The 24,173-nt window shown below is 40.7% G+C and overlaps 1 protein-coding gene across 2 annotated transcripts; it reads right to left on the minus strand.

Annotated features, from left to right (window-relative positions):
- Positions 1-766: 766 nt before the first annotated feature.
- On the minus strand, positions 767-24,162 carry LOC111960106 (uncharacterized). Of its 2 annotated transcripts, XM_023982014.2 has the most exons (16): positions 14,952-15,141; positions 14,791-14,840; positions 13,841-13,930; positions 12,888-13,012; positions 12,589-12,732; positions 12,235-12,456; positions 12,032-12,128; positions 11,652-11,869; positions 11,431-11,584; positions 10,919-11,103; positions 4,489-4,609; positions 4,104-4,315; positions 2,068-2,185; positions 1,804-1,973; positions 1,073-1,170; positions 767-998 (listed from the first exon to the last, which is right to left on the minus strand). In XM_023982014.2, the coding sequence occupies exons 1-16, from the start codon at positions 14,999-15,001 to the stop codon at positions 773-775; spliced, it is 2,280 nt and encodes a 759-aa protein (XP_023837782.1). In that variant the 5' UTR covers positions 15,002-15,141; the 3' UTR covers positions 767-772. The 2 variants fall into 2 exon arrangements, with proteins under 2 accessions (XP_023837782.1, XP_070293916.1); XM_070437815.1 differs by lacking the exons at positions 14,791-14,840; positions 14,952-15,141 and adding an exon at positions 24,073-24,162.
- Positions 24,163-24,173: the final 11 nt, after the last annotated feature.

Consider the following 24,173-nt stretch of genomic DNA (forward strand, 5'->3'; position numbering starts at 1 on the left):
CTAGATCTTACAGCTGACTTCTCTGGGGAATCAAGGCACAGGTTTCGTTTACAGTGTATGTGGTTTCCGCTCCATTCTCAGCTACTCTGACCCATAATGCTTAGCATCTAGAGGGGGGAAAGGGATTCAAAAAAAGTATCACATGATTTTAATTTGATCAGGAGTCAAGTTTAAAAAATAAAATCCAGTGCTTTAACAGGCACAGTGAGAGCCAGAGATACTGCAGGGAGAGACTTCCTGTCAGCATCAGATATCAAATCCTGCCCCACAGCACTAAAGCCAAGACCTGTTAAGATGCCATGTCATCTCAAGTTCTTGAGCTGACCAAACCTGAATTCTAGCCAATTTTGCTTCAAAATAAACTTTAAAAGCCTACTTACCAACAGCTTCAACACAAGGTTTATTCCCAATGAATGAGAGGTCAGTAGTTACCAACAGGTATCTATCCTGACACGCAGTCTCAGCCCCTATATGGACCAACAACAAGGTGAGAGACTCTGCTGGGTGGAGGCTAACCAATTCTGACTAACATGGTGTGCCGTTCTCTGGCACTGTAATATGGGGGTCTCCTTCCCCCCCTTCTTAGGATGTTTCCCCATCTACATAGTCGGCGATTGATATATGTCATTTCTTGGTACAGAAATCCTTCACTATTTGGTGAATTGATTTAGTAACCGATTCAAGTGTTATAAGTTTTACTAGGCAAATGTCTTATTTCATGAAATACATTTAGTAGGGATATGAACCAATTTCACAGATTTGCAAACATGTTTTACATTTTTATTGGGCAACAGAGCATCTTCATGGTAGCAGCAATCAAAGCTCCCATCACAACAATCGCCACACACACAACTGCCACATACTGCCCACTACGGGAGGCCTCCCTTCGAGTGTGTTTAAGAGGCAGCATAGGTGAGAGGGCAAAGGTTGGATTGACAGGGTGTTCAATAGAGACAATGCCGGTGTTGATGGCAGGGTAGCGGCACTGGATGGTTAGCCTATAAAAAAAAAATATGTACATAGAAATTCAGATTTGAATAGTGTGAAACGTGGTGTGTGTGTGTGTGTTTACCTGTAAGGGGAGTCTCTGTGGATGGGGGGGTCATCCGTGGTGATAAGTTCTTTGGGGTACAGCACCTGGTTCTCATATACTAGGAAATTCCCCTCAACCTAGGTGAGGTAGAACATGTATGATTGACTTAACACATAACCAGTGGTATACTGTACCTAAGTAAAAAATACTTTCAAGTACTACAAGTTGTTTTTGGGGTGGTATCTGTACTTTACTATTTATATTTTTGCCACCTTTTACTTCTGCTTCACTACATTCCTGAAGAAAAAAAAAACTTTTTACTCCAAACATTTTACCTAACTCCCAAAACTACTACATGTTGACATGAAAATGGTCAAATGCACACACTTATCAAGAGAACATCCCTGGTCATCCCTACTGCCTCTGATCTGGCGGACTCACTAAACACAAATGCTTTGTTTGTAAATTATGTCTTAGTGTTGGAGTGTGACCCTGGCTATCTGTCAATAAAAAATAAAATAAAATTGTGCCGTCTGGTTTGTTTAATAAGGAATTTGAAATGGTTTATACTTGTGATACTTAAATACGCAATTCCAGTTACTTAAGTATATTTAGAACCAAATACTTTTACTCATGTAGTATTTTACTGTGTGACTTTCACTTGAGTCATTTGCTATTAAAAAGGTATCTTTACTTTTATTCAAGTATGACAATTTAGTACTTTTTCCACCACTGCATGTAACATGATGAATCAACGTGCTAACACTCACGGTCGCAATGGTACCACAGGAATCCAGGGAGAAATTGAATAGGGCCCTGACGCTGTCCGTCTCTTGGGGGACACAGCTGGGGTCCAAAAGGGTGGTGCGTTTTGGTTGGGTGGGCGGGATGGTACGTGACGTATCAGTCACTACTACCATCCTCCCCTCTGGTAAGCACACTGGAAGTCAAGAGAGATCTAGGATCAGTTTTAACAGTGTTTGAATGAGGACATGTCGGTCAAGCCTTTCAATAGTACACCACAGGTGTGTTACCCAGTAACTCTCTGACACGGAAGGTGCAGCGATGGATGAGGCTGTTCTCCACCTTGAGTGTGTCTATGTCCACCACACTGACCTCCAGCCGGCCAACAACACCCTGCAAACTCACTTCCTACAAGCGGGATGAGCCAGAGAGGAAGGGGAGATTGTATTGGACACTTTCATTATCATCGACTTACAAAAAAAAAATCTATGTGCAGGTAGATGTAAGTAATTTTTTTAAATTTAAAAACCACTATACCCTCAAAGTGTAGGCTCTCAAATTACTCTAAAAGGCCTATATTCCCAGTGAACGAATCCTTATTTCACAAATGAATCCTACATTGATGAAAWGGGGCTTATCTGTTGTACTGGAGATTTAATGAGATTAGGAATCACTTGTGTCAAAAGACAGTGGTACAGCACCCCTTGGGCCAATTAGGGTTAAATTAAGGACACAGACAGATTATTCAGATTACTGGCCCACACTAACCGCTAGGCTACCTGCCGCCCTTTATCCATTTTATTCTAAAATGTATCAAATAAAATACAAATTCATCAATCCACACAATTCCCCACAATGACAAAGCAAAAACTGATTTAGACATTTTTGCAAATGAAAAAAATAAATTAACATAAATACTACATTTACATATGTATTCAGACCCTTTACTCAGTACTTTGTTGAAGCTCCTTTTGCAGCGATTACAGCAGAGTGTTCTTGGGTAGGACACGACAAGGCTCTGGCTGGGTCACTCAAGGACATTGAGACTTGTCCCAAAGCCACTCCTGCGTTGTGTTGGCTCTGTGTTTGGTCATTGTCCTGTTGGAAAGTGAACCTTCGCCCCCAGTCTGAGGTCCTGAGCGCTCTAGAGCAGGTTTTCATCAAGGATCTCTCTGTACTTTGCTCCATTCATCTTTCCCTCGATCCTGACTAGTCTCCCAGTCGCTGCTGCTGACAAACATCCCCAGAGAATGATGCTGCCACTACCATGCTTCACTGTAGGGATGGTGCCAGGTTTCCTCCAGACGTGACGCTTGGCATTCAGGCAAAAGAGTTCAGTCTTGGTTTCATCAGACCAAAGAATCTTTTTTCTCAAGGTCAGAGTCCTTTAGGTGCCTTTTGTCAAACTCCAAGTGGGCTGTCATGTGCCTTTTACTGAGGAGTGGCTTCCATCTGGCCACTAACACAAAGGCCTGATTGGTGGAGTGCTCCAGAGATGGTTGTCCTTCTGGAAGATTCTCCCATCTCCACAGAGGAATTCTGGAGCTCTGTCACAGTGACCATTGGGTTCTTGGTCACCTGCCTGACCAAAGCCCTTCTCCCCCGATTTTTCAGTTTGGCCRGGTGGCCAGCTCTAGTAAGAGTCTTGATGGTTCCAAACGTCTTCCATTTAAGAAGGATGTGTTCTTKGTGACCTTCAATGTTGCAGAAATGTTTTGGTACTCTTCCCCAGATCTGGGCTTTGACACAATCCTGTCTCGGACAATTCCTTCAACATCATGTCTTGGTTTTTTCTCTGACCTTATATAGACAGGTGAGTGCCTTTCCAAATCATGTCCAATCAATTGAATTTACCACAGGTGGACTCAATCAAGTTGTAGAAAAAGGATGATCAATGRAAACAGGATGCACCTGAGCTCAATTTCAAGTCTCATTGCAAAGGGTCTGAATACTTATGCAAATAAGGTATTTATGTTTTTCTATTTTTAATACATTTGCTAGAATTTCTAAAAACATGTTTTTTCGCTTAGTCATTACGGGCTATTTTTTGTAGATTGATGAGGGGGGAAATTATTTAATAGATTTTAGAATAAGGCTGTAACGTAGCAAAATGTGGAAAAGGGAAGGGGTCTGAATACTTTCCAAATGCACCTTATAGACATGTTCTTGCTTAAAGATTTCAGAGATAGATAAGGAGAAGGATAGAGCACAACAATTGAATAACCATTTTAATATGACTGAGGTGGAAGAAACACAGCCATGAGAAAAGTGCCAGTTGAGTGGACAACCAAATCTCCAGTTAATTTACTTAGATATCCCTCCTCACCTCATAGGTCATGCCCGGACTATAGAGTGGGATCTCCACACTAAAGTAGTCCTCTTCTGTTTCCACGGTGAAGCCCCCCATTTCCACTAGCTCCCAGTCCAGCCGGCGGTCCCCAAGGAAGAGCTCCCAGCTCCGCTCCTGGGCCCCATAGTGCAGCAGCATCAGGAGGCCCCTTTCTGTGCACTTACCCTCCAGCCTGGGAGGTTCTGGTGCTGGGAGGATGCATGGCGAAGAGGGTGGGAAGAAGGAGAAGATTGGCGAAAGAGTCGCAGAGAGTGTAGGAATGAGGGATTTAAACAGGACAGGGAGGCAGGCAACCATGAGTTTAGTTCAAGTGATTTTGTATTAATTCTCTCTGTCAAGAGATGTATTTATATATAATCACCTGTCTGCTCTTGAACATCACTCACAATGGTGGCATTATGGTAGAAGACCTCTCCATGGGGTGAGATGGTCAGGGAAAAGGTGAGAGGGAGGGTGTACCTCCTATAGCCCCCATCAACATACTGACATAGAGGGAGAGCAGGTTACATTGTATCATTACATTATTAAGGTAAAAAACTGCTAGTGAGGTATGTATACTGTACATAATTGAAGTACACTGACTATACCAGACAAATTGCTACACCTTCCTAATATTGAGTTGCACCCCCCCATACATTAATTTATACTAGATTAAGSATACATTTTCATTAACTGTAATCTCATTAGTTATGTTCCAACAACCTCTCAATCATGTGCAAATATCAGTTATTTTTAAGTCTTGGTTCCAATAGTTTATATTGTTTTCTAAGAGACTGCCAGTTGGCTAGGTTTGGTATAGTTCACCCATCATATGAATATCCTTTGACTAAAATAGGATTCCCTCAAGATTGCTCTGACGTCCAAAGCTACATTTTGTGAGAAAACGTTTTAAGTTGCATTTATTTGAAAATATCCACATTGGTCAGTGCAAAATCTATTTTTAATTCTGCCATGGGAATAATTGTATTTCCTACTACCACATCATGCCTTAAGTTTTCCATGTGGACCAATTTTTCTTTAATAAATAAAAATAAAATCGGTGAATTCTGAAAGCTATCCAAGCATTGTTCCATAAGGTTGTGTTTTTAGGGAGTGATATTGGTTCTTGTAGAATACGTTTCATTTTTGTCCATATTGTTATAGTGTTCTTAACTATGAAATTAATGTTCTTAGCTTTATCCTTTGAAAATAGACACGTAAAAAGATTCTGGGGATGAGCGTGCACATCTTCAATATGTAGCCTACCCATAGTTTCTCTTTAGTGCATTTAACTATATGAAGCAAGTAAAAGCCTTGGGTAGCGAGATGATACAATTCCAAGTCTGGAAGGTTAAAACCCTCCTCAGACTTAGGAAGATGTAAAACTTTCCTTCTTAGTCTATTAATTTTATTTGCTCATTTAAAAAGTCTGTTATGACCGAGTATACTTTTTTAAAGAATGTCTGGTGGGGTAATTGGTATTAAATTAAAACTTTGGGAGCCATGCCATTCTGAAAAGGTTTAGAATGGCTTAGCTTATTTTATCTGTAAGATTTATGGGTAGATAGTTCCATTTTATTAGATGTGCCTTCATATTGTTCAGTAAATGGGATAAAGTTATCTTTATATGTTTGTTGTCACTTATTAAGCATCATAAATGGCTATTTAATATTTTGTGATCCACTTAAAGGATTGCTGTAGATTCTTTTTCCTATTGCCATTATTGTTTTCTTTCCCACGTTGATTTTATATCCGGAGATTTTGAAGTATTCTGAAATTACTTTTAGCAAAGGGGGCATTGAGTTTTCAATATTGGTCAGGTGTATCAGGAGATCGTCAAATAAGTTGAGTTTATATTCATGTTTACCAATATTGATACCTGTTAGGTTTGGGTCCTGTGTAATTATTTCTGACAGCTGTTCAGTTGCCAGTGCAAACAGGGAGGAGGGATTGGGGCCATTCCTGTCTTGTGCCCCTTTCTAATGCAATTTCATCAGATAATGTACTATGTGCATATTTTTGCTTTAGGACATTTACATAATATTTTTATTACATTTACTTTTTCAGCTGGAAATTTGAAAGCTTCCAAAGTTTTGAATAGAAAAGGCTATTCAAGCTGGTCAAAATTATTTTCAGCATCAACAGACATTATTGAGAAATCTATATAATTTGTTTGAGTTATGTGTTTGTACTTGTTTGTAAGTGTCTTTTTAATAAACCCTGTTTAATTGATATGTATCAAGTCTGAAATGCCTAGTTAAATAAAGGTTAAATAAAATAAAAATATATGACTTTCTATTGCTTAGAAGTTTGTTTTTATTTTATTGGGAGGCAAGGGTCGAGTTAAGCGTCCTCCGAAACGTGACCCACCAAACCGTGCTTCTTAACACCCGCCCACTTAACTCCGAAGTCAGACGCACCAATGTGTCGGAGGAAACACTGTTCACCTGACGACTGAGGTCAGCCTGCAGGTGCCCTCCACAAGGAGTCGCTAGAGTGCGATGAGCCAAGTAAAGCCCCACCCCCGGCCAAACCCTCCCCTAACCCGGACGACGCTGAGCCAAATTGTGCGCCGCCCTATGGGATCCCGATCACGGCCGGTTGTGATACAGCCCGGGATCGAACCCGGGTCCGTAGTGACGCCTCTAGCACTGCCTTACATGGAACCCAAACCGGCTGCGGGCGTGCGCCATCGTACATACATTTATTTTGTCCCCCCACACCAAACGCGATCACGACACGCAGGTTAAAATATCAAAACAAACTCTGAACCAATTATATTAATTTGGGGACAGGTCGAAAAATCATTAAACATTTATGGCAATTTAGCTAGATAACTTGCACTTGCTAGCTAATTTGTCCTATTTAGCTAGCTTGTTGTTGCTAGATAATTTGTCCTGCGATATAAACATTGAGTTGTTATTTTACCTGAAATGCATAAGGTCCTCTACTCCGCCAATTAATCCACACATAAAACGGTCAACCGAATCGTTTCTAGTCATCTCTCTTCCTTCCAGGCTTTTTCTTCTCTGGACTTTATATTGCGATTGGTAACTTCCATAAATTAGGTGCAATTAGGTGCACTGACCTTGTTCGTCTTTCAGTTACCCATGTGGGTATAACCAATGAGGAGATGGCACGTGGGTACCTGCTTCTATAAACCAATGACRAGATGGGAGAGGCAGCACTGACTTGCAGCGCGATCTGCGTCAGAAATAGAACTGATTTCTATTTTAGCCCTTGGCAACGCAGACGCTCGTTGGCGCGCGCGAGCAGTGTGGGTGCCTTAATTGAATAACATAGATTTCTAAATTTATTTTGCAACGCACGCTACGCGAGCAGTGTGGTCAGCCTGTTATACCGCTGCGCCACTAAGGAGGTCGCATTAATTTATTAACAGTATTTATTTTTGGTGATGTGTTTTTAGTGATTATTTTTTGTCTGCTTATAATTGCTGTTTCATTCTAATTTATATACATTTTTCATAGATGCTTTTAAAATTGTCATTAATCACGTTATTTCTAATTACCGCATTTGTATTGTATAAGGGGTTTAGCATGTATTTGTTTTGTTAGAGCTGCGAGATATTTACCAGGTTAATTTGTGATTAAGTAATAGGCTTTGAGTTTAACCTGTAAATTGTTGTCTCCAAAAGTAAAAGATTGTATTCCTGCTGAAGTTCAGACATTTTCTAAAGATTTTTGATGGGCGCTTTCTAAGGTAATACATCACTATCTTTTAAYTTCTAAATCAGATTTAGCTTTCTCCAAGCCTTAATAAAGGCATCCCAGATTATATCAGAGTAGTCTTCTTTATCTTTATCGTCTAGGTGTACATTTATAATGGTAAAAAGAAAATCATTTACGTAGCCCATTTAATACACTTTAGGTCCAGAAGATGCCCTCTGTTCATTCTCTAAATTCTGCAGCATAGGCCTCTCCAACCCAGCTCTTCTTTACATATTCCATTTCTCAATTTTTTTTATGCAACACTTGCAAGATAACCACATCTGCCCACAATCTCTTTAAAATGTTCCAGAACCATATGCTCCCCAYCCTCATCATGGAGCCCATTATGAATTGGATTTTGTTGGTCTTTACTTGTATAAAATCAAAGTTAACCTTCTGTTCCGTCTATTGTAGAAGAAACAAATAAAACATTTTAGCAGACATGAGGGTGGTGGGTACTCCATAGAATGGGAGGATCATAGTATAAATACATAGTTATTGTATACATTACATATATAGACTGTGTGGGCTGAGCAGACATTTAACAAAAAACAAAGCCCATCTTTGTACTTGAGAAGCTGTGCCTTTTTAGAGTTTTTAAGCTTCAACTCCTAATGTACTAAAACGGTGGATTATTTCATTATACATACATTGGAGAAAGACTGACACTTAGGTACTGTGGTCGGTTTGTATTACCTTATAAATTAAAGTATGGTGGCTGGTGGGGGTCTACTTGGGGAGACCGGGCCCACAGAGACTGAAATGGGATGAGTGGAAGCCCCACGCAAGGAATAATGATTCGTCATCTTTTCCTAATCTGTCCAGCACTCTTACTCATTTTACAATGGCTTTACAAGTCACAAAAAAATACATTTACATTGTAGTATAATTAAGTCCTTCCTTTTCTCCCTCTCCCAAACCAAATCCATCACTCCCTCCCAGTTCTCCCCCACTCAAGCTTATCCCAACCCATCTTTACTCACCCTTGTCCACCTAAACCAAGCTTGTCCCACCCTCCCTTCCTTGCCGTCTCTTACCCACCCAGGCCAAGTTTATCCCAATCTCCTCTTTCCCCCCTCGGACTTGGGAGAGGCGAAGGTTGAGAGCCATGCGTCCTCCGAAACACGACCCTGGCAAGCTGCACTGCTTCTTGACACACTGCTCGCTTATTCCCGAAGCCAGTCGAACCAATGTGTCGGAGGAAACGCTGTACAACTGGCGACTCAGTTGTATAGGCAAAGTCAGCGTGCATGCGTCTGGCCCGCCACAAGGAGTAGCTAGAGCACAATGGGACAAGGACATCCCGGCCGGCCAAACCCTCCCCTAACCAGGATGATGCTGAGGCAATTGTGCGCCGGCTCATGGGTCTCCTGGTCGCGGCCGGCTGCGACACAGCCTGGGATCGAATCCGGGTCTGTAGTGTGGCCATGGATTTTTATCTTCTTTCCCCCTTGTGCCTTCAGAATGTCAACTTTGGTCTGATAGTTCCACAGCGTAACGATTACCATGAGAGGGCATTTAGCATTCTTGTGTTTGACGCCGATCCGTTGGAGTCGCTCGAGATTCTTCGGTGATGCATCCATGCCAAGCTTCTCCAATATCAGCTTGATCACGTAGCTGGAAAGGTCTAATTTTTTTCTCGTATTCCGGTAGGTACAACATTCATTATTTTGTCTCATTCCGTTTTCTTGCTGGTCCAGTTCATCTTCTAAAAAGTTTGCACCTTTGTTTCCAGAAGGCTCATTTTGTTGTCCAGTTCATCCACTCGCCCACCCTGTATATGGCATATCCAACACGATAGACTACTTTCCTTTCGAGCAAATCTACTTTTAACAACAAATTGTGAGTTTGTTTTGGGGAGCATTGAGAGCATTTTAGCTATGTTTTCCTGGATATCCTTCAGCTGTTCATTGCTCTCATTTGAATCTCCAAGTTGCTCTTTGTCTTCTCCTCTAAGAGAAGCCTTGGCTTGTTGGGTTTGAGTTGCAGCGTCGCTTTACCCACAGATTGGTTCGCTGTTGTATATAAAACTGGCCGCTCACTCTCTCCTGGTTGCTTTGAGATATATTGAGCTATGAATTCTAGAGGCATAATTTAAACTATGTTGTCCAGTTTTAACATACAACCACAGTTTTGATGGTACAAACAGAGCTATTCACACCCCATGCTTCCTATCGGTTCGTGCATGCGCCTCGTCGGTTGATGGACCATTCTTGAAACACACAGGAAACTGTTGAGTGTGAAACACCCAGCAGTGTTGCAGTTCTTGACACAAACTTGGCACCTACTACCATAGCCCGTTCAAAGGCACTTAAATCTTTTGTCTTGACCATTCACCCTCTGAATGGCACACACACCATCCATGTCTCAATTGTCTCAAGGCTTAAAAATCCTTCTTTAACCTATTTCTTCCCCTACGGTTACACTGTTTAAAGTGGATTTTATCCCACAAGTCTAATTAGCATAATAATAAAAAATTCCCCATAATAATCTGTCCGTTTAAACTAGAGACATCTGTTTTTCTAATATGACCCCTCTGTGGAAATGTGAGACTCTTGTGAGGCCCACTGCCCCACAAGACTCATCTGAATGTCCCACGGTACCAGTTAAAAAAATGTATGGAAGTATATGGATACTGTTTAGTGCCAAAAATAAAAAATCCTGATCTTTCCTATATCTCTGATGTAGGACAGACACTTCAGAACAAACTTCCTTTAGATACATTTTGGGGACTATCTGTAATTCAATGCATTTGAATGGGCTAATAGAAGTAAGGCCAAATTCAAATGTTCAATCAAATATTTTGGGGGATACTTCAAAGGGTCTTAAAATTCTAAATCAAATAGCTAAATGATCCTTGTTATGACCTTCTTAAAACAATTCCATATAGCTTAGTAGAACCTCCCCTCCGCCGGTTTAGACAGGGCTTAAACTGGAAAGGGTTTAACAAGTGACATCAATAAAGGATCAAAGCTTTCATCTGGTTAGTTTATGTCATGGAAAGAGCAGGTTTTCTTAATGTTTTGTATACTCAGTGTACATCTCCACAATTGGTGCTTCTCTGCCTCTCTTCATTAGTCTTACCTTCTGAAGAACAGAGGGGTGTGAGAAGGGGGCATGAAGCTGGTAGGAATGTGACCCGTTGGGGTAGGGGACCTGGACCCAGGACAAAGTGTCCCCCTCACTCCCCCCGGTGACGTTGTGGAGGGACACGTCAGGAGGGAACACACCCAGGGAGACAGAGAACACCTTCTGGGACGATATGGTGTCTGAGGAGGGAACAGAGTTAGTGGGTGTGGAGTCATGATCAAAGGATCCAAATAGACTGGTATTGAAGCATTGCAATTACTGTTAACTATTGTGGGTTTTAGTGGCAATCTAATTCACCTCTCTTTTTCTTTCAATCTCTCCCATAAATATGCAGCCTTTGGCATTTTTTATAACTTATGCCAGTTTTCGAGCAGAGGCCAACCATTGTGGTAATATAGCAAATTTGGCCGAATTCATTCAAAGCAGAGATTCATATTTGAGTTCCAAAGTGACCAATCCCTGTCATTCGTTGAGCTCATTAATACTCATAGTAGATGGATACTGACTGTCTGTGAGTGTGGGGGTCCGGGGGACGTAGGCGGTCTTGAGGAACCTGAAGGAGCGATGCTGGGTGAGGGGCCACCGGTCATCCTCCCACTGGTGCATGTAGAACAGGTCTACAGACAGAGACTGGCTGTACTGGCCCTCCAACACACCACTCTGAGACAAGAAAGAGCAGTTGAATGTGTGTGTGTGTGTGTGCATGCGTGTGTGTGTGTGTGTGTACCTTAACGTGTGTTCCTTCGGCTCCGAATGGAACGCTGACCTCCACCACTCCATCCCTCAGGCCAATCTCATACCCCCTGTCCTTGATCACAGACTCACTCAGGGCAAGCGTCTCCACCCCTATTCTCATGCCCCTGTCCCTGAACCTCCCATGGACCAGGGGGGAGAGGACATGGGGGACAGGCCAGAGCAGGTGGGCACCATCCACTATCGCCTCATCTGGAGGAGTTAAGGGAGGAAGGGAGGGATGGAAAGGGGGACAGAGGACGAAAGTGATAAGAATAAGGAGATTGTAGGTTCAAAAGAGGATTGCAAATAGGATTAAGGTCAAAGCTAAGATTCTCATTGTCATTTGTATTCCCTAATAAATAGACCACATACTCATGGAGCAGGCCACTGTGGCATCGATGGCAAGGACCTTCCCTTGATGTGGGTACAGGATGGTAGCATTGACCACCTCCAACTCCACCCCTTTCTCCTGTGTAGGCGTGGTCAAGTAAAAGACAAGAGTTACTATAACGTGTATACCAATATATTCATATCACATGCAAACAGAGCACAGTAAACACCCTCATCAGAAGTACCTTGATGGTGTAGGAGAGGGGTGAGGAGTAGGGGCAGCGCAGGATAATCCTGGAGCCTGACTCAGAGATGTGGTAGCCCAGGTCACTGGCCTCCGTCATGGTCCTGGGTCTAACCTCCTCCTTGGTGTGGCCTGGTCTGTGGAACATCATGCCTCTCTTTCCCACCTCGTTTTTCTTCTGCCCAGAGTGTAATGCAGCTGGGACCGGTCCCTTTATGGACACCTTGGAGAACAATTAAAGAAGAGACACAGTGTAAAACAGAAGCGATTTGAAACATGTAAGTTTGGCCAAGTTCCATGTGCAGATAGACAGTACATTTCTATTCTATTGTGATCTGATGGACCTGTAAGTCACCTCCATGTAGTTCTCCTCACAGACGAGCTCCCGGAAGCCCCAGGGCAACTGGGCTGAGCAGTGGAGCAGGAAGGGGTACCCTAGGTCCCTCCCATTCACCTGCCGGGTCACCAACCACACCTTCAGACGGAACTCCGAGTCCCCCTGCACAGAAGAGGTTCTTATTCAATTCCGTTCAATCAGAAAACAAGCTAGAAGTCAAGCTAATTAACTTAGATTCATTATATTGATCATATCTGAATTTGACTGCAAATACCAGTATATTGAATATATATCCATTATGGGTCAATCAAGTTCACCTGGTTGTTGACGTGGCAGGCGAGGAACGAGGCGCGGAACACCAGGTCTCCATGGTGATTTAAGAGCATGGTGTAGCCACACTCTGTGGCCTTTCGGCCAGACAGGAAGTGAACTCCCTGGTGGYCTGATGACAGCGGTTTAGAGGAAGCGTCAATATTCACAGTGCAGCTGGCTATGGTGTCTTCATAGAGATAGATAGAGGACTCAAGTGCCCAGAAAGCCAGTTTTAGCATGGGCAGCTCCATTGAGGACTTTCACCATTTTGAAGTAGTCAACTGGGTGGGACTTTCTATGGGTTAAGGAAGGACCAAATAATTCCATCCAGGTCATCAGGAGAGATAAGCCAATGAATTATACTTGTGAGCAAACATTTCATAACTGCAGGTGGTAGTAAATCCGCAACCCGGGCTTAGTACCTACACACTCCAGGTGGCAGTATGCACCCTTTCAGTTTGTTTACGAACTCATAGAAGTAGTAGAAGAAAAATGACTACTTAGAAATGCATATGGCCTCAATGGCGCTGCCCATGCTCTTGGACGCCRTAATGGGACCGATACAATGCTACGTCCTCTAACTATCTCTATGGGTGTACTCTACAGTCAGATTATATTCTTGGTCTCCCCGAAACGTTTACATTCTAGACAAATTCAGTTTAAGATGATCAAGTAGTGGGGTGGCAGGTAGCCTAGTGGTTAGAGTGTTGGACTAGTAACCGAAAGGTTGCAAGATCGAATCCCCGAGCTGACAAGGAAAAATAATCTGTCATTCTACCCCTGAACAAGGCAGTTAACCCAATGTTCCTAGTTCGTCATTGAAAATAAGAATTTGTTCTTAACTGACTTGCCTAGTTAAAGGTAAAAAAAAWTMTTWAAAAAAAGTACAACACACCAGTGGCAGTTGGGAAAAAGAATGGCTGTATCCATATGTCAACCAATAATATTACACTCGCACCTTGAATGTCGAATCGGCTCATAGGGCCAAGGAATCCAGACCTGACAAACAGCCAGAAGTGACGCTCATGACACTCAGACCGGAATGTTCCTATAACACAAGACAGATGGAATCATTACCATAAATTCATTGACACAGAACATGTTTTGTTTAGTATGAATCAGCCATAAAAGCTGACTAAACAGTGGCATGTTTGTTTATGGTCTATGACACAGAAATTAACCACATTCAATCACAATAACAACATGGTGAATGAATAATAAGATTATGTACTGTTTTATTGTGTCCTTGTTTCAGGGTTATTTTCAAATCCTGTTAGATATGCATGAATCTAAGATTCACTTTCATTGTGAATATTTCATTGGATGATGTCCAAATAAATCCTCTCCATTTTTGCATTAGAGTCTCAGTTTTGGATTTGTCCACATTTGACAAGTGTGCGGGTCTCCATCTCTCCTAGAAATCTATTTGGCAGAAGTCTCCTTTACTGTATTGCTACTAAGAAAGGTTATGCTATAAATGGCCAACAGGGGACAACACTCATACAACATAGTTCTCGTGAGAGAATCAGTATGGTGGGTGAGAGCAGGGCTGTATTCATTACGTCCTGCAATGGAAACAGTTTAAAATTTAAGAAACAAACAGAGCAAACGTAACAGAGGGACCAACCTGAATTTGTCCAATAGAAACTCTTGTTTCAAAACATTTTCCATTTGGAGTATAGGATTTGTTGCAAAACGCTTTTCAGAATCGGCATAATGAATACACCCCAGAGGTGTAACCATTAGTTCAAAACGTTTTGCAACAGAAACCGTTTACTCACAACAGAAAACACTTTACAATGAAAACGTGAGTTAGTATTGGACAAAATTCAAGTAGGTCCCTCCCCTTTTGGTTCTGTTTGGTTCCTCGTAAATAAACAACAGTACTGTAAATCAAATCAAACTTACCAACTGGTACAGGAGTTGGAATACTGAGTGTAGCACAGAGTAACAGTATGCTGGAAGAAATTTTGGTAGAAGTGAGGAATTCAAATGTATATGTGGATGATCTATTCTATTAATGTGACCAGATACTACCACAGTCACTACATTCACCTCTTCAAACTCACCACAGAATGATTTTGATAACCCTAACTTTCATTGTACAAGGTATGGTCATGTTTGGTATTGTGTAAAGGTGTAGTGAAAAGTAACTTAATTTCTATTTTCCTTATCTTTCTCTATTTTCTTTTGCAATTCATCAAACTTCATCCATGATTGGCGCCATTTTGACTGTCAGTGGCAGCCACACCTGTCCATGCCCTAATTGGTAGAGAGCTGATTGCTTTCATAAGATCCACCAGTCAACAAGGCACAATCAATAACTTCTACTTGGCTGCCAACTCATTATAAAAGTAGACAATTTTCAAGCAAATATTCAAACCGCATTCATTAATTTGCCATTATACATATTTCTAAAATCACCATAGGCTTAAATGTATACGCCAAGACCCGCATTTATCCTACGTTTGTTACAGGGGAATATATAGATGATACCTTGCGTGTGTTAGACAACACCTAAGAGATAAGCTCGAAAAACAAGTGTCTCCCGAAATAAGATCCGTAATGTAGATCTCTGTCTTTAAACAACATTTTCTAATTGTATCGCAGAAAGACGCATTAATTAATGATGCAGAATAAATTAAGTGAAGATGAATGAAAAAAGAGGGAAGGAATATGTGCGTTTGCAATCGCATCTTTTTATGTAGGTTTGACAGCGAAACTTAACACACAGCAAATGTGCTAAAATACACCGTTCTAGGTTTAGATTTTTACAGTGACAACAAGATGAGCAGCGGCAGTGTAAGTAACCAGCCTAAAACGAGGCCTCTATTCTGTTTTGTAAAAGAATCATTATGAATCGGTTGATTACAATGAAACGTGTCCTGTAGCCTATGTAGGCCTATTCAATCACCCACAGTTGAAATGTTATCGAATGATTCAAACACAGCTCGTGATAACCTTTTTATTTATATTTCCTTTGCATTCATCTAAATGTCAGTAGATGTATTTAATTGTGCACCATATATTAGGCTACTTGTCAAGGATGCTGGTGCTAAGGCGTTGCTAGGAGATGAGGGGGTATTTTATTTTCCATGCACCCTGCTGAGGTCCTTCCTTTCAGATGAACAACATTTGCCAAAATATGAAACTCACAAAATAAGATGAATATATAAGATTTTGAGAAAAAAACAAAGTGTGTGTGTGTGTGTGTGTGTGTGTGTGTGTGTGGCACAAGCAAGAGAGGGAGCAGAGGAAGAAACTGCAGCACTTTCTGACAGACCTGGCCTTATTGGGATCATTGCAGGTTAGTTCTTATAGTTCTAGAACCAGATAAATCTCCATCCAATCAATGTATAAATGACTTAAAGATCCAGAAAACATGAATTATGCAAGAAGCTCTCAGTCTCACTGCAGAATTAGATGTTCATCCATGTTCCCAAATTTCAAAAGTAAAAGTTTCTCCAAACATACAGTTTCAAAGTGTTTTTGTTTCTCCTGCAGCGCTGTATCGTTCCATTTCTCCAAACTTCAGATTTCAAAGTTAAGGGTTAAGTTTAGGCACTCATTCTGAAAGGTTAAGGATAGGGTGAAAAACAAATAATAAACAGTGTCCATGACTGGAATTGAACACACAACCTTCAAATCTAGAATCATGGAATTACACCCATCCACCTCCCCTGTCCACAAAACCAAAGCCTATTTGATGGTAATAGCACTCACTGTTGCCCCTAGCGGCTGTTTTGAAGGCATTTCCCAACATCCTCAGGACATGAATAGATGTCCAATTTCCACATCAATCTTGAATAATCTCCCTTGAATTATCATCAGGACACTCCTATCTTGTCTCTTCATATATGGTTTCCGGTACCTTCAACCTTGGCTTCCCCCTCAGTCAATGTAGTCAATGAAGAGTATAACTAATAACTCTGTGTTTATCCTGTTTACTCAAACATCCAGAAATTGACAATGAGCCTATATTAAGTCTATATTATGATTCTTCTTTTATTCCAGGACAGTAATGAGAAAAAGTTTTAGAACAGGGAAATTCTACCTTAAGTACCTTAATTTGTCCAACTAGAACACAGATTTTAATTTTCTGTTGCAAACCTTTTGATATTGTGTGCCATACTGAACATGACCCCTTCAGGGTTGACATTCCCCTGTGTTTATGGTGTCGGCAGCCTCCTCCTTCAGTAGCACCGACAGCYTGGCTAGTGACACCATCTCCCCACTGCCCGGGGACCACCAGAGGCCTCATCAGGGCCCTCAGAGGCCACAACGCATGCCAAGGCAGCAGCAGCAGCACTCATCCCAGGGGCCCAACCACCATACCCACAAGTAAGGGGCTAGATGAGTAAAAACCTACACACACAAATACACACGTGCATATTTGAAACACAAACACGAACTCATGCACACACACAATAATTGAACTATCATTTTCCACAGGAGCAGCAGTGAGGTCCATCTCCTACCAGCCTCCCCCAGTGAGAGGGAGATAGCAGTTCCTGTGAGTAGTCATCATTGTATTCCACTCAGTTTCAATAAGGAATCAAACAGTCATATTTCCTTCTGACTGTCTTCTCTTCAGGAAGTCAGTGAATGTAGTATTTCCTCAGCTCCTCTGACAGACCATTGTTCCATTATTCTTTCCTTTTGTTTTGATAATGACAAGATGTTCTAAAGCATACTGGAAATGTACCTCTTTTCTTTTGAAGAATGAGTCATTTTGTTTACAGTCTAAAGCTCTTATCAGAGAGACCTGTCTCGATTCTCCTCTTCTACTAACAAATGGAAAATGATTCAATTCAGAATTCGATGTCTTGCCATCTCTACTGGTAAAATGCTAGCTCAGAAATGATTCCCCAAGCAGATGGATATTATTATTGATATTAACAGGCTGAGCAATAAATATGATTTAAATGAAGATGAAAAGGCAGAGCTTGCTAAATGCCAATGTGATCTGGACGACATATACAACGATAAGGCATGCGGTGCCTTCATCCGTTCAAAGGCCAAATGGATTGAAAAAACTCATCTTATTTCTTTAACTTGGAGAAGAGTAGGCAGACTAGGAATAGTATTTCATCCATTTATGTAAATGAAACTATATCTGATGATCTTGAAGTGATTAATAAGAAAATACACTTTTTTTCTACAGTTCACTATATCAATCTCATCTTTCAGAAGGTGACTTGGGTTCCTTTTTTGATTCAGTTAATATCTCTGTTAAGCCTATAGAAGAAAGGTTTAAGAAACTCTGTGATTCTGATATAGATATTAATGAGTTGGACCAAGCCATTAAACAAATGCCTATAGGTAAATCGCTTGGACCAGATGGCCTGACTCCTGAATTCTATCGACATTTTTGGCCTGATAGAGAGTTATTGCTTTCGGTCTACAAAGAGGGTATTGCTAATGCTATCTTACCTCCTTCTTTGAGAACAGGGACTAATAGTTCTTATACCCAAACCAAAGAAGGACTCTCTTTACCTGGACAATTGGAGACCAATCACGTTGTTGGCAACTGACTATAAGTTACTAGCCCATGTCTGTGCTAATAGGCTGAAAAAAGGCCTTRATGATATAATAAGAAAGTCAATCAGTCTTCATTAAAGGAAGGAGTATCCATAACCATAGACAATTGATTTTAGATTACAGTTCATAGAAGATGATGGCTTTATATTGTTTTTAGATTTTTTTAAGGCTTTTGACACTTTAGAACACAACTTTTTATTTAGAACTCTCTTTACTTTTGGGTTTGGGGAGAATTTCTGATAAGGATGATGTATAATGATATTAGCAGTTCGGTGGCTATGAGTAATGGCACATCCCCTCGTTTCTCTATTGCTAGAGGAATTAGACAGGGTTGTCCAATCTCCCCATTTTTATTTATTTTAGCCACTGATTTACTAGCCGTATTTCTTAACAAATCTGAGAATTTAAAAGCGATCCGTATTTTTGGTAAAGATATAAATATCAGTCAATTTGCAGATGATACAGCCCTTTTCCTAAAGGATAGAGCGGCTATTCCCTTGGCTATTGACAATCAAGACATTTTCTATGGCCTCTGGGTTGACTCAAACAAATGTGATTTCATACCAATTCATTGCTGTGACTCCGTCAACATGGCCTCCATACCTGTTAAAAAGGAAGTTAAATATTTAAGAATTGTTATCACTAAAAATGTTTCAGATAAAAATCTTTAAACATCGATAATATGATTAATTCCATGAGAGTTTCATTAAGTCAGTGGCTGCAACGTGATCTCTCAATTTTGGGTCATGTTCTTTTGTCCAAGACAGATGGTTTATCTAGAATATTTTACCCAAGTCAGTCCCTTTTTCTTTCTTCTAATAACACAAAAAAAGTCAATTCTGTTATATTTAGATTTGTTTGGAGGAATAAAACGCATTATATTCAGAAATCACAATTAGTGAAAGACTATGATCATGGAGGTTTGTTTACAGGCTATTGAGTTTGAGTCGTTAGTGGGTGCTTTTAGAATTAAAMGGTTGAAATTATGTCTGTCTAATCCTACCTCTGTGGTATCATATCCCTAACAGTCTGTTTAATAAACTTGGTGGACTTGAATTCCTAATGAAATGTGATTTTGACCCTCCAAAATTACCTGTGAAATTGTCTAAGTTTCACCAGCAAATGTTATTTTTCTGGAAAATGATATTCAAGCACAATTTTTTCCCCCCACAAAACATTGATTTGGAATAGAGTTATTACAATTAATAGGAAATCCATATAAGGCCTTTGGTTTCACATGGGTATTCATTTTGTATGTGATTTGGTAGACAACACTGGAGAGTTTTTGCCGTTTGATGAGTTCATTGGTAAATTTCAGGTTAATATTACTCAGAGAATATTTGAAGGTTTCCAAAGCAATTCCACTTCCTTTACTAGGACTTATTAAGACCACTTTGTTATATTATGAGGTTATCTCTTTTCCATTTTACAAATTAATGACTTGAATCTTTTGGATAGAAAATGCAACAATAAGTGGATACGATTGTCAGTTAATGAAGTAATTTTTGGTGATTATAATTSAATATATTGAAATGGAAGTGACCAACCCATGCTATGGTCAAAAGCGACTACCTTTTACCTTACTTGTCTAGTTATTCCAAAAGTTAAAGAAACTCATTTTAAAAATGTTCYTCCATCTACCCTGTTAATGATTTCTTGCACAAAAGATTCAATTTTGACAATATGCCTTGTTTTTTGTTCCTCTGATTCAGAATCTATAAAGCATTAAAACAATTCATGCCGCCATTCTAGTAAACTATGGATTGAAATTAATGAATGGTTGTGTATAAAATCTCCAGAATTAACCTTTTACCTGTTAAATGGCATTATGCTTATCCTTGTAATTCTGATCATAATGATTTTATTAATATTATTATTCTCTTGGCCAAATATTATATTCCCAAATGTAAATGGGGTAGAAAAATTCCTTATTTTAGTTTTTTTTCTGTTACAATTTTATAAATCCCTCAAACTTTTGAAACTTAAAGTTGGAAAAATTATTAGAAGTCATGTCTCTGAATGTCTGTTAATAGTTAATGTCTCATTGCCTTGTCACATATTAATGATGTCCTCGATTATTATAACTTTTTGGGGGGGGTTCGCCATGTGTTCTATTTTTTTCATTGTATTCACATGAATGTCCCTGTATTGATGTGTAATATTGATATTGTTGCAATAAAAAAAATTCTCTTCTGTAAGTGAATTGCACTCTTTTCCCATTGGCCAGCTACGTCATGAATGGCCGCCCATAAGCCTGGATACGGTCCAATCACGAGCGCCTGAGCAACATCAGTGGCACTGATTCGATGGTGAAGGACACGCCCATGAAACTCAAGTCCATCACAGACATGGGGATCACAAGGTTCCGACAGTTTACATTTTTTGTTTGCATCCCGCCAAAGCAATAGTCCAGCGAAACACAGAATCCAATACTTATCTGATCAGCTATACATTTTCCCCCGTTGCCTCTCCTCATAGGAATATGGCTATGAGATGTAGCGTGAGCTGCTGTGCCTGTGCACCATTCCATCTCCCTCTAACCCCTTCACACTGGATATGCACTAACCTGAAAAGCCTTCCCTTCCCAGAGCACTTCCTGGTCTCTGGAGCCCTGCTCAACTTCCTTGAAACCTAGGCTGTCTATGGCAACTGGGATGTGTTGTACTACAACAAAAGGTCATGACATACAACTTCCTTGAAATGTATTTACAATTTTTGAAATACACCTAATCTCTGTACCCAGAGCCAAATTGTCAAGACAGACTAGAATAGACAGACCTATGGTGCTGGGGTTTAGTGATTTTTTTGGGATGAAATGGCAAAAAGTGAGTGGATACAGAACCAAAACATCCAAATATGAATTTGTTGACCTGCAATGCCAAGTGTTTATAAAATGGCATTATCAAATCAATAATATTCACGAACACATGAATGTTGCTCTAGTTGATAGCTGCCAGGTGGCGCTGTTGGACTGTATGTGACAATGGCCTTCCTCTGTAAATTGAGCACTCTGTCCTCACTTTCATTCGCTCTCTCCCTTCATAGAAGTGGTGAAGTCTGAGGCATCTCCATATCGAGACTTTGAGGTCCAGAGACGACAGGGCAGCGRCACCAGGCCAGCCACTCCCGCTTCAGGAGAGTCCTCAGAGGAAGAGTGACCAGGGTCATATACATTAGTGCACACTGTAGCAAAACTCTTTGCAACCAAAAACAACAGTTTCTTATCGGATAAGTCCAGGTAGTCCCTCCATTTCAGGAAATATTTTACTGGGGGGGGGGGCTTTAGTACCATAAGGGCACATTTGAATGTATGGTACTTAATCTCGTGGTGTACTGTAACTTGACCTCCATCAGAGTGAAGCTTGAGGTAAATGCCAGTGTAAACAACTATAGGAAAATGTCAGAATAAAGTCTCTTGAGAAATAAGCCTCAATTTATCCTATGACCCCCTATCCCATGAACTTCTGACTACCATCTCCAGCACCACAACGGAATGTTGTTTTCTTTCAGTCAGAGTTAGACCCACCCATAATATTTTAAATAGATATGCCTCTGCTTGTTTAGTCTCCATCAAATGCTTGGCACCAGTACTAAAACAGACAGTACAGGCTGTAGTGTGGTACGGGATGTTTGTTTTTAGCTTGAGGTTGGCCGTTTTGAAGCGCTGCATCTTCGGTTGAGGTAGAAAGACATTTCCGAAAACATACAAAGTATCATTGTATGAAAGTTTATTCCATAGCTTACATGCATTTAAAAATATGTAAACAAGGATGTACAAAACAAGTACAACATAAAACCTGACACTTGCCCTCCCAAGATGGGGTTGTGCCATTTRTAGATTGAGATGCATCACAATACATAGTCATTTAAAAGAAATGGTTAAACTATTGATATCATTGACAACTTGTCAAGTCAAATAACTGAGGCATCTTTTACTGTAAACCATGCAGATATGAGGTGCCCAATGAATACAACCCTGACGTGGTCAGAGTAATCAGAAGTATATTTTATGGAATGAGCGGATGTGGCATGAGAAAGTGTGTGAGGAGAGAGTGTTTGTGTGTAGACACGTATTTGAGCTTGGGGCCAGGACGCCAACACACTAATGTTATGAAACATGCAGAGTCATGAGGTTAGGTTAAGCCAGACTGAGGGGAGGGAGTGGGCGGGGCCAAGGCGGATACGAGAACTTTAATGTCCCCATAGGAATGCAGGTGCACTGCCAAAGTTCCGAACACTGCAAACCAACGTTCCTGCCCCAAAAATCACTCACCCAGGGTTATACTTCACCCACACGGTAATAATGAGGAACAAGGAGGATCATGGGTGAGTGATTTTTCCACATAAATGCAAATAATATATACATACATCAGTGGAGGCTGCTGAGGGGAGGACGGCTCATAATAATGGCTGGAACGGAGCAAATGGAATGGCAAAAGCATGGAAACCATGTGTTTAATGTATTGGATACCATTCCACACCAGCTATTACGAGTCTCTGCTCCCCAATTAAGGTGACACCAACCTCCTGTGACATACAGTATGTAGAAACACCCCCCCCCCCCAAAAAAAAAACACACTTCTAGCAAACACTAACACCTTATAGGAACAAGTTAAGCATATGGAACTTAATTAAGGATTACATTTCACTTGATGAATAGTAATATGTTACGACAAAAAATAAATAATGCGAACAGTCAGTGTGCATTGACAAGACTAGTGGTTCCCAACAAGAGTATTAGGACCCCTGGGGGTACTTGGTCTAGCCACAGGGGGTACTTGATAAGACTCATGAGACCACTCATGACCACTCATAAAATGGACATGAGGGGGTACTCCAGGCAGAGAACAATTCAGTTGGTGCTACAGTGACCAAAAAAGTTTGCGAACCACTGGACTAAATTATGTATGTAGTGAAGTCTGAACCGAATGAATTGATACTAAAATGTATTAAAACCCTGCCTATGAACGCACATTAGCTATGACAACATAGCCCATGTTCTTCTATGGTCTGCTCAAATTAACCCTTTATGCCCCGTGAATCCTCTCACACACCTTCGTTTTTAACCCCTCTACCAAGACAAACACTGCGCTCACGTTCGGCTCAAACTTAAGCTCCTCCTCTCTTTAAAAAAACAACAACAATCTAGTGTTTCAGGAAGAGAAGAGGTGGAAGAGCCKTGTGTTACAAACAAGACTACTCATTAAAATAAATACATACAAATGTTTAAAAAACAACCGTCATTGCTATGACTTTCTGACCAGTTTCAACCAGTCCAGGCTGTGTTCAGCATTGTATAGAGAGGAAATTGAGGTTTGGTGAACTCTGTAGTCATATCCTTGTCTAGCTAAAAAAGGCACACAGAACCTTGAGCTCCTGTCTTCTAAGCATAACTGACAGTTCATAGTATCAAGGCCACCCGGTGGAAAACAAGTAACTTGGAGTAGCATTGGAACTGAGCAGTTCAGCCTTGAAGTGTTCCAACAGTGAAAGCGAGTCAAGGCCACTGAGGTGAATACTGGTTGCTGCCAACAGCGTACACTAAACACCTTGTTCTCTAGTAATCCAGAGGCAAAAGCCAAGGTAGCTAGTCATTAACTTCCACAGTTTGTAGGCTACCGTTAATGCCCGGTCATACTGTAGACTCACCATATAAGCAAGGCAATGTCTCATTTGAAAGAAAGTCCAGCAGTGATCTCCCTCAATCCTTTTTTTCTTTTCTTCTTTCAATCCTGTTGTGTCCAGTAGTG

This window comes from Salvelinus sp. IW2-2015, linkage group LG37 (genome assembly GCF_002910315.2).
Source record: "Salvelinus sp. IW2-2015 linkage group LG37, ASM291031v2, whole genome shotgun sequence".
NCBI classification, from domain to species: domain Eukaryota; kingdom Metazoa; phylum Chordata; class Actinopteri; order Salmoniformes; family Salmonidae; genus Salvelinus; species Salvelinus sp. IW2-2015.